The sequence below is a fragment of the Vanessa tameamea genome, chromosome 14 (genome assembly GCF_037043105.1).
Source record: "Vanessa tameamea isolate UH-Manoa-2023 chromosome 14, ilVanTame1 primary haplotype, whole genome shotgun sequence".
NCBI lineage: Eukaryota > Metazoa > Arthropoda > Insecta > Lepidoptera > Nymphalidae > Vanessa > Vanessa tameamea.
The window spans coordinates 9,084,962-9,096,635 of record NC_087322.1 but is presented as its reverse complement, the minus strand read 5'-3'; the positions used below and the strand labels follow the sequence as shown (position 1 = coordinate 9,096,635).

General features: G+C 33.2%; 1 protein-coding gene and 3 non-coding genes across 4 annotated transcripts; all 4 read left to right on the top strand.

Moving 5' to 3' along the window:
• Positions 1 to 519: 519 nt before the first annotated feature.
• On the top strand, positions 520 to 11,545 carry LOC113398528 (centrosomal protein of 120 kDa-like). The gene is made up of 20 exons (XM_026637304.2): positions 520 to 678; positions 746 to 893; positions 1,034 to 1,166; positions 1,718 to 1,828; positions 1,932 to 2,037; positions 2,273 to 2,421; positions 2,546 to 2,628; positions 2,769 to 2,905; positions 3,316 to 3,524; positions 4,034 to 4,203; positions 4,540 to 4,659; positions 5,248 to 5,306; positions 5,400 to 5,509; positions 6,145 to 6,327; positions 7,794 to 7,970; positions 8,815 to 8,901; positions 9,539 to 9,699; positions 10,445 to 10,566; positions 10,766 to 10,793; positions 11,337 to 11,545. The coding sequence occupies exons 1-20, from the start codon at positions 627 to 629 to the stop codon at positions 11,482 to 11,484; spliced, it is 2,493 nt and encodes an 830-aa protein (XP_026493089.2). The 5' UTR covers positions 520 to 626; the 3' UTR covers positions 11,485 to 11,545.
• Positions 5,087 to 5,205, top strand: LOC113398845 (5S ribosomal RNA). The gene has a single exon (XR_003368939.2). It is a non-coding gene; the product is annotated as a 5S ribosomal RNA (ribosomal RNA).
• On the top strand, positions 8,157 to 8,275 carry LOC113398840 (5S ribosomal RNA). Its single transcript, XR_003368934.2, has one exon. It is a non-coding gene; the product is annotated as a 5S ribosomal RNA (ribosomal RNA).
• On the top strand, positions 10,238 to 10,356 carry LOC113398846 (5S ribosomal RNA). Its single transcript, XR_003368940.2, has one exon. It is a non-coding gene; the product is annotated as a 5S ribosomal RNA (ribosomal RNA).
• Positions 11,546 to 11,674: the final 129 nt, after the last annotated feature.

Genomic DNA, 11,674 nt, shown 5'->3' with positions numbered 1-11,674 from the left:
GAAGGTAAAATAATAAAAAGTTATGGATCAAATTATTCTGACTTTTCTTAAAATTAATTTGATTTATTTATATTTCCGGCTATAATAGACAACAGATCAAGGGAGATATATATTCTGTAACAAATGAATTTGATTCTGAAATGTAATAATTAAAGTTTATTAAGCCGAATAATTATATTATGAATTTGTGCTTTTTCAAGGTTTTATAGCGATAGATAATTTATTGTAATAAATTTTTTCGGCGTCCGGTGGTCATGCATATAGTGACAACTTGAGTAGCGACTAGCGAGTGCATATTGCTTAGACAATATTTAATAAATATTATCGACATATCTAATGACAGTAATAATACTAATTATGTAACTAATTAAGTAGCACCAATGTAAATATACATTTATTTTAATTGTTCAATAAATCTATTCTGCCATAGTGCTAAACTGACTAAACTAAGTTTTAATTTGAGATTTTTAAAAGGGCAATATTTACTTGTATACGTCAGGTGTAGTGTTTTTTTTTGTAATTAGTCTGCTTGTCTATTATTAGTTCTTTTGAATTTAGAAGTATTTGTTTACGTTGTGTAAAATCAAGTTTTAACATTTTATTCATATTTTTAAAATAAACTGTTGATGGATGAATTAAGAGGTCCCACAATCCAAATAGTTCTAAACGTCAGAGAAGGCAAATAACTTTTTTTTTGTTATAATCATATAATTTAATTATGTACATAATATTAAAAGTTTTTCAGGACTTGGTTTCGGTTTTCTTAAGTGCCCATTTATAGTAAGTGGTTCTTTAAATGGTTATATGCTAGAGACGGATCCAGTTGTTCCATCTCATGCACCAGTGTTTGACGCAGAACTTGTTTGGGAGGCAGATAAACGGCGGTTTAGGAGGTGAGTGAATCTAGGCATTATTAATAAAAGTAGTTATACTCTGATTACTTTCTTTCTACAATCAGCAATTTGAACAAAACCCAACTACCTTGGCTTGGTGATTAATTTTTTATTAAATTATAAATTACCTTCTCTTATAGTTTACGGGTTCAAAATGTACCTGTTAAAATTGAGGTTTACACAACCAGTACACAAGGAAGAAAGGACAAGGTTGGCTATTTATTGTTGAGTCTACTTGGAGCTCAGCCCTGTCCTAACAATAAGGTTATTGATGTAAGTAGCTTAAATACAAAGAATCATAAATTAATAACAAAACAAAATTTTGTAATAAATCATTGAATATTGCTTTTATTTGTGTAATATTACTTATTTGGAATGTTTTTCCTCATCATCATCATCATATATGTAATGATTGTTTGACTTAATATTATTTTTATTTACCTCCTATGTTAGTAGAGTACTTCAGAATAAATGTTGTGCATCAGCTGTTGACCGCATTGTTAATGTATATAATAGAAGTTGCTCTCACCAAATAGTAACAATTTTTTTTTAAATTTAATTTAATAAAAAATAGATACCTCACTTCAAAAACCTCAACAAACTGATGATTTATCACTATCGTAATATACATAAAAAGTTTTATTTATTAGCTGCCTTGTGTGTTGTTGTTTTTAAATAAATTTATTTTCATAAATGGAACTTACCTAAATAAACTTTAACTTTCTGAATATTGTAGATGAATTCCATCTCTATATTTAATACATACTTCAAAATTTCTGTGGTATAAGAACTTCTTAATAAATATAGAAAATATTTAATTTTAGATAAAACACACATGGCACAAATTACTAGGTGTGAAGTCGGAAGGCAAATGCTGTCATCCACAGCTTCTTATGAGCCTCTCAGTGGAAGACAGAATAAGTACACCAACACCAGTTAGTATGAAAATTTGATATTTAAAAAAAAGAACATTTTACATAATATTACAAATGAGAGATGAGAGAGCATAGAGAATATAATTTTATTGTTTATTTTCAGCGCAATGAGCTACGTATGTTCCATAGCAATGAAGTTGCTTTTCCTTCAGTATGCTCCAACAAAAATGTTACAAAACCTGATAGTCATACTATGCTTTTATCATTGAGTAAGTTTTTAATGTGTTATATGATATTGTATTTAAATGTAAAATATTTCTATATAATATGTATTAGAACAATTCATTGGAATATTTTAATTCTAGACTTTATAATGTTTATAGCTTTTCTTTTATAATTATGGTACATTTGGAATTTTAAAACATGTTTATGGTTAATTGGTCATAATGACCTGGTTGAGTGAGGTTTTTATGTGATAAAGGAAGAATGCTGTATACATTACAGATGATTATATAGTTGAGAGTAAGAAAACAGTGTCCTCTCCAGAACTCCGAGCAAAGCTTATCTGTGACGAAGGTCTTATACAAATAGGTAGCGACAACCATTTATTTCTGCTGGAGTTGTTAATAGGAACAGTTGAGAATTTTGATTTAGTGAGTGAAATTAATTATCATTTTCTTATGCTTATTTCGAGTGTGATTGCTGAAAGTAATTTAAATTAATATGAATAAATTTTTTAGCTAAATCATAAGTGGACGTAATATTGCGATTTTTCAGTTGCTGCCTATTGATTCGAAGGATGAAGATTTAAGTTGCTATGTGACGTATTCAGTTTTTACACATACTATCACATCTGACAGGTAATAAAAAGTTATTGTTGAAATATGTAGGAGAGCAATATTTAATAAAATATTTCAAATGTAAAGAAAAATTATCCTGACATTATATTTAAGATCTACTACCAGATATAATATATTGCATGATAATATATATTACGCAGAGTACCCGTGTCAGGCACGCGTGCGCAGCTGAACCAGCGCTCGTCGTTGCGCGTGCGCAGCTCGCTCGACTGCCTCACTCGATACTTCGCCTGCTGTCCCCAGCTCGTGGCCACACTGCGAGTCGACGGAGACGTGGGTCAGTGATCACATTGCCATTGGTACAGCTTGTGTGTGGTAAAGCCACCACAAATTATACTAATCCTATCTCCCTGATCAGAAGTGTATTGATGTCCTTTTTAAGGACAAAGAATAATATAACATATTCTTAAGCATAACAAGATATACTGAATCTTTTTTTACATCAAACCTGTGTTATGTCACCTTCAAATGTTTTATATATTGTAGCATATCTTCCTCCGTACGAATAAACCAGGTATCAATGTAAGAGATGTTTTTTTGTTTCCCTTAAATAACTAATATAAAATAATAAACATAACACTTATACTAGAAGGTAAAGCGCGTTTCTGAGTCAGTTTTAGTAGTAGCTAGAATAATATGTAAGAAAGTATGTATTATTACTAACTACTTTGTAATGTAAATTTCCAGGTATATGCAGCATGGATCTTCGTAAACTGGTTCCAACTGATGACATCGATCACTTTCTGAATAATTTCTGCAACAATGATAACTCTCTGACTATACATGAAAGATGTTTTATGTTAAGATGTGATGGGGGTGAATCTAAAGATAGCAGAAAACCTTATATGGATGTGGAAATGAGTTTGAAGTATCTCGGAGTCAAGAATGATATGCCAGTAATTATTATCTTTATCTAAACTATTTGTAATAAAATTAATAATGTCTAAACCTTATTTATAATCAGTTAATAGTAAAAAAAAATTCAAAATAAGTATAGAAAACTATACGATTTTTTTTAGTATGCTTGTCGAATGTTGAGGAGTTCCTTCATCTGGTAATGATTATAATAATAGTGCATTATTGTCTACTAAATTAACATAAACAATTTATAAAATTTGATCTAAATAAAATGTCAAATTTTGCAAGTTAGGTAAAAGCTTCTAAAAACGTAGGTACGTAATATGCATTATTAGTCTGTTTCAGAGTAATGTAATGAGTAACTTCGACAATGTTTGAAGTGTTCGAATGATTATTTTGAGTTTTATATTATTTACTTTATTGTTATTCGCCGCCAGATGGCGCTGTAACAGAATCTCGTATACCTGAACTGCAGCTTTCACATAGTTATTAAAATAATGATTATAAAAACTTTTTACTTAAGCATTAACATATTTTTTAAATTTAGAAGCCGTCTCTTTTATCTGCCAGAAGTGCTACTCAACTAGAAAGCGAAAGAGGAAATGGATATTTGGAGAAAGGACCCGTCCTCGAAGTCAAGAGTGGTAGTTGCACTGATCTGAACGCCGACGTGGGAGGCGTGGCCTATACTAATATTGCACCCGGAAATACTACTAGGTATGTTCAAATGTTTCTTTTATTCTTGCCTTAAATTGTAATGTTCCCGAAATGTGCAGGTACAGTCATGAAGATATTATTAAAGAAAACAGTGTAGTTTGTCCCTTGGTGTAGATAAGTAAAAAAATAATCTTTATTTTCGAGATATCTAGATTTAACATAAACAGATGGTAGACACGACTTACGGCAACATAGGCAGAGTGAGACAATACCAAGTAATGGCATTATCCTTGACAGAGAATGTGCGGTGACAGTAAATTATAAAAGCTCCTAATGTAGAAATAATATCCAATAACGCCACATTGGGTAATAATGACAAAAGATACCTAACTTCAGATATAAAACGGCTTCGGGCGACGCAGTGCTGCAGACCAACGAGCTGACGGAGCTGATCAAGAAGATGTGCGAGGCGTTCGCGCACGCGCAGCGCGCCGGCGGCCCCGCGCCGCACCCAGAGTACGGTTTTGCTATTATCTTTTTGCCATATCAGACATATTCAAAAGAAATTTTAATAATACTATATGTTCTCTATTTAACAAAATATATTATAAGTTGTAGATATATTTTTGAAATATCGAATATTTGAAAGTTTACCAGTCACAGCTCTGGGATGTTTTTGATATTGTTGTTCAATATAAAAATAAGTTATTATTATTATTATCTATACAAATAGTATTGAGCTGATGAGTTAGTATTTACATAGTTGGTTTGTTCTGTTAAATTCGAAATCTGTCTGTCTTTTTTTGCATTAGATATTTTATTTATACACGATTAAATCGTGTGAATTCTTGCGAAACAGCTTGTGTATAAAAATAGATAGAACTTTTATATATTAATTTTGTTTTTTATTATTCATATAATCGAGTATTTTCGCTAAGATGTCGCCAACGTCCACACCACGTTGAATACACCGGTTCTCGTCCGATCACCGAAGTTAAGCAACGTCGGGCGCGTTCAGTACTTAGATGGGTGACCGCCTGGGAACACCGCGTGTCGTTGGCCGTTTTTGATATTTTCATAAATATATTATAACATTTATTTCAGGGAACCCGTACAAATGAAAACAACGAAGAGCGATACAAGTATAAAGGATACAGAAAGCGGTGCGTATTTACGATACAGTTACAAATGGAAATTTGTTTATAGACAATTGTTCAATTGTTGTTTGTAACATTTAAACGCTTATAACTTTGTAGATGCAATACCCAGTGCACTCTCTCCAGCAGAGCGCGACGCTGTCATGAAGAAATACGTCGAGGAACTTGAAGATTGGAAGGAGAAACAACAGGAGCTATTCAAAATACAGGTGCGCAAAACATTTGGTATGAGAACGGGATGGAACTTTGTCACAGTATATCGATAATGACTTCTCGAGCAAAGGAGCGTTAGGGTTACGAAAGGTCGCATCCCAACGAATTATATTCAAATTAAAATATCTTTATTGAATAAAGAAATATAACACTAAGTGTCATATTTAATAAGTTGAGTCCATTTGTTTCGGTTTTGTTGTACGCTGCACTTGTGTTGTGCATTATAAACGCATTATACAAGCACAACATAAATGCACCTATTCCCGTAGTCTTGATCCGACTCAGGCCCAAACCAATGGTTTTATGTGGCTTCCGAGCGATAGGAGTGTACACACACCTAACCTCCAGAATCCGGATTGCTACTGAGAATTTTGGACGGAAAAACCCAGTAACTATCGGCCCCACACGGGATATACTGCCAGGTCCTCAGGATCACTGGCTTTATATCTAGTCAATAGACCAACGAGGCGTCATTATAAATTTACTTAACATATTATTGAAATACAATCAAAATATAATTTCTAGCAACTTTTTGTGAATTATATCATTGCCTTACATACTTTGTTCCACATACCTCTTTATTTGAGTCGTGTTATAAAATGTAATTTCTTTAATTATTTTTTTTTTTCAGTTGAAACGTAAAGAGGATTATCATCTCGACCTCCTCGCTAACGAGTGGTCAAAACGCCGAAGCGAGTTGGAGTACAAGCTGAGCAAGGGTATCGAACAGTGTCGCAACCTCGCCTCAGACTTGAGCCGCGCCACTGAGGACTTTAGATTACGCGGATACAGGAACACGGAGAGAGAGAGGAAGGTAGGTCTTTGGTGGAGACATTTATCTGGTAAGCTGGTGTGAGAGAAAAGCAATGAGACCGCTTTTGCACAATATTTTTGTCTGTTCCTCATGACATTGGTTCTTTACATGCGGGCGTCACGGTAGCATACGATAGCGACCCCATGACGCCCGCCGACGAGACGGAGAGGGTACCGCTGGTTTTTAATTGGGTATTCCGGTGTACCGAGATGTACTCGGCGTTCAGGGCACCGGCGATTCCCTCGTACCGTCCCTCATACAGCCTCATACTACATACACTTCCACGTGGGGGAAACGCGTAATGCGAGATTCCAGCGAGATAAAAAAGGCCTCTTTACATGTTGTACAATAAAGCATAATGAAAAAAAAAAGGTGTCAATCAGTCATGTAACACGTATGCTTATTTTTTTTTAATTTAAAAGTTGTGAAATATTTCTGTGTGTTATTATTATAAAATAGATAGGCGGAAGAGCAAATGGGGTACCTGATGGTAAGTGTTTACTACTGCCCATAGACATTAGCGCGATGAGAAAATTAACCATTATTTATAATTTCAATGAGCTACACATGGGAACTAAGACGTTATGTCTCTTGTGCCTGTAGTTTTATTAACTTAATCATCCTTCAAACCGAAATATCCTATGTATTGCTGTTTGAAATATGTAATAAGGGGGTGGTTCCTACATAAACAGATATAGCTTGTTAATATCGTGTGTCGGAATAAAACTCTCAACAAACTGTATAATTATTATATATTCTTCAAGTTTAACGATATTAATTGAAAAAGAAAGTCGGTAATAAGAAATAAGAACAGTAAGCTGGTACACGAGAAAAATAGAAGAGAAGATATTGAAAGCGTAAGAAAGTCTAAAGAAATACTATAAGGCGAAATAAAAGCGTATTAAGCGGGCACGATAAAAGGGGACGCGGGGTCGACGCGGGGAAGCACTAGCGGTCTGCTATGGCGGCCGCGGGTCGGCTGGTGCTCCGCGGTCCGTTGACTCCGCCCTTCGCGCGTCACAAACTGGATATAATAGTGGGATCGAGACGGCCAGTTTGCATCGCTCGCAGCCCGTCGATCGTGGTCACCACACAGACAAAATTAAGTGGACGTGTTCTCGTACACTGGCTCGAATATAGAAAATATATCGTCCAAGCATTGGTCTGGGTAGTAGTGTGGGTTATACTTATTGGTGAGAACAAAACTGCTAAATGAAATAAAAATGTTATGTAAATTTTACCGTTAATATGGCCAAAACTTGTAGGTTCAGCTCCTATTATAGAATAAACAGCATCGCTGTACCAGTTTTGTATGGTACCTTTTCTCGAAACATATACGACTACTAGTGATGTATCGTATAAATATTTGTTAACATGATATTAATTGTCTAGTTGTTGTAGTTGTAACTATATTACTTATTTCATTTTTCTTAAATATAAATATTTATGTAGATCTTGTCTTTTAGTTGTTAGACGCAAAGAAGGCTTTAGAAACACACTACACTGCTAAGTATCAGGAGTTAAGAGAGGCGTCGCAGAAGATGGAAGACGATATGAATCATCAACTCAAGCTGAAGGATATGAATATTGAAGAGTTACAGCAGAAAGTGCAGCTGCTGGAAAAACAGAATGATGTCCTTAAGGTACAAGTTGAAGCATATATGGGTGTATAGAAAAAAATTAATTTATAGATCACCAGAGAGTAAGTGCACCATGTTAGATGTTTCGTATTGTCATTTTGCGTGACATTCATTGACATTCAGACTATTTACTTTAAAATTAAATTGTTTTGATATTTGAAATTGTTCTGATAATTCAATTGTCTAATCGCCAACGTCCACACCACGTTGAATACACCGGTTCTCGTCCGATCACCGAAGTTAAGCAACATCGGGCGCGTTCAGTACTTGGATGGGTGACCGCCTGGGAACACCGCGTGTCGTTGGCCGTTTTTGATTATCAAAACGATTTCAGCGTTGAACCAAACATATATCGCAAATGTCACTCAGTTTGGTTCATAAACTGATATAGAGTTCAATTCTGACTTGGCTTGACTAGTATTAAGTAAAAATCAGATCGAAAATGTTGACGAAATAAAATCCATCTTTTCTAATATAATCTGAATCAGTCAAGTCAATCAAAATTTACTATTATATTTAAGTAAGAGTGTCAGGGTCCATGGTTCGTTTATTCCAGTCGATCCTTAATGTACGATAGTTCACAATAGAATGATCGGTGATACAATTCCTTTTTAGATAATCGGATCACTGAAATATTTGGTAAAATTTGCTAATGGCAATAGTAGTGGTAAATAACACCAATAAATACAGAAACTTTAAACTTAATAAATTATAAGAATCAATTTCATTACAAAAGCATTACAATTTATACTGAATATCCAAAAAATATGAGCCCTACTGCTACTAGCGGCTATTTTTTGAATCTTTAGAGGAAACAATCTAAGTTTACATTAAGGTATATTTTTAGAACAATATGAAGAATTTCGAAAAAACGGCTGAGAACAAATATTCGGGACTAACGAAAGATCAAACTGCGAGTCTCATACAAGAATTGGTAATTATATTTTTTTTTACTATATATATATATATATATATATTATGTAACGTTAATTTTTGAACAACATATAAAATTAAAAAAATAAAATTTTATGTAGTTTATTTCGTAATTATTTAATGAAATTCTTTAATATGCCACAATTAATTAGATTTTATAAAAAAAATAAAATTTTATGTAGTTTATTTCGTAATTATTTAATGAAATTCTTTAATATGGCAAAAATTAGATACATACATTTTAGAGAAATAAAACTCTTAAACCAGAAAATAATTTATCATTTTTTAAAAGTATAAGGATCATCCTGTAACTATCTCACAGCTAGGCTAAGGCCTCTCCCCTTAAGGAGTATTCGGAAATTTTACCCCAGTGCTCCAATGCAGGTTGAAGAAAACATGCATGTATCCTTTCATTTAAAACATGCATGATTCTCACAATCGTATTCTTCTCCTTCACTGCCGAGAACGAGATGAACAATATAGTTGTAGACAAAAATTAACAACAAGAAAACTCAGCGGTGTTTGTTCGATATCAAAACGCAGTCCTTCATTAAGATTAATTTGTAATCCAAACCAGATTATCACGGCTCCTATTTATACTGTATATGATTTAAAGTTATGATAAATGCCTCTTACAGCGATGTTTGGAAGAAAAGTTGGATAGTGCAGTTCAATCCAAGGCCTTCTTCAAGGAGCAGTGGGGCCGCGCAGTCAGAGAGCTGCATCTCATTAAGCTCAGCACTCGTCGGCAAATGCTGACCCAGCTGCGCCAGGAGAGGCGCCAGTTGGGCGAAATGAGGTAAGGGCACGTTGACGTATCCTCTCATCCTGTAATCATCACGTTCGCAGAAGTAATCAATAATAAAAATATAGAAGAACTAGTTTTGTTTAAATTTTTATGCACACCGATAATGGTTGACTGTACTAGTTTGCTATGGTTGTTTTTTTTGGTAACCACTGCTCATAAGACATTGGTACTGTAATACATATTAATCAGTGCTCGTTATACGAATGCTCCACCATAATTGCGAACTAAGATGTAATGTCCCTTGTGTGTGTACTTATACTGGCTCACTCACCCTCCGAACCGGAACACAATAATACTATATATGTATTGCCGTTTGGCGGTAGAATATATGAGTGGGTACCTAGCCAGATGGACTTGCATAAAGCCCTAACACGAAGTAAATTGTCGTAATTATTTTGTTCGGTGTCAGTTTCCTTCCTTAAAAAAAAGTTTAAACGTTTGTTTTCAATCATATAATGTTACTTTTTATATCTTTTAAGATATAAATAAATTCTCATTGATTATAATCGTAAAATTTCGATGTAATATCGCCAACGTCCACACCACGTTGATTACACCGGTTCTCGTCCGATCACCGAAGTTAAGCAACGTCGGGCGCGTTCAGTACTTGGATGGGTGACCGCCTGGGAACACCGCGTGTCGTTGGCCTTTTTTGATATATTTTGTTTAAATACAAAATACATTTTAATTATTTATAGTCATAAAGTTATTGTATAATTTGTCAAATTGTTTTCAGCCTGGATCCCATCGAAGATAAGGAAGAAAATCAAAGCAACGTCGATATCGATAAACTCAAAGACAATTATTATGTTGACATTCTAGCTAATAGTCCTGCATTGAATTCACATACAATTATGAGTAAGTGTTCAATATTGACGAAAAAAAAACATGTTTTAAGAATTGAATCAAAATATCCCATATAATTTTTCTACTTTATCCATGATCACCGACTTCTTGATTTCAATCGGCGAGGCTCGTTTTCAATTTCACTATACAATGATTTAAATATATAATTGATGTTTTCTTGTTAATTGATTTCTTAAATTTTTTTTTACAGCCCCTGAATTGGAGTTGTGTGATTTGAAGTGAGTTGGTATATATATCTTTGATAGTAATTAATGATATTTTTTATTTTTAACACAATGCACAGGATTAATGACCTGATGATTTGTTATATTACATTTAATCAATTATGCTCTTTGTAGGTATTGCTCTTAACACATTATTTACATAATGTAATCAACAATTGCTTATGATTGTTACCTTCTATATATCATCTATCTATGTACATATATATAACATAATAGAACAATTTACAGATAAATCCTGTCTGATAAAGCTGTCTGCTTCCACCGAGAAATAAAAAATATTTAGTAATTTTAACCTATTTAGTGTTAGTCTTAATGTACTTGTGATATAAGACTATCACTATGTTGTATATGATGAAGTTTTTTTTTTAATAACTTATCATACTCGACTTCTGAAAATACTATCCAATTGTATTATATTATTATTTTAGTCTACATATTTGAAAATTGAAAAGATTTCTTGTAAAATATGCACACAAAAATATTTATAGTATGTTTAAAAAATTCTTCCCTAATAAAATTAATTAATTTTTTTTATAGAAATGGAATTAAAACTACATCAAGCGATAAGCTCGGCGAACTTATCATGCAAAGAGATCAACTTATAAGGCAAGATAATCCCGACGAAGATACAATCAAGCAGCTTAATCACGAAATAAGAAATATGCTAATTAATTGTGGCATTTGACCGTTGACTAGTTTTATACAGAAAGCTTTAATTTACTGACAAATAAATTTTTAAAGAATCATTTCGTGTTTTCTTTTATGATATTAAAATTGTTTTTTCTTTGTATATATATGCATATATATATATAAGTATGCAGTTTTAAAGCACCACGACCGCTAAATCGATTTAAATAAAAATAAAACATCTTTTT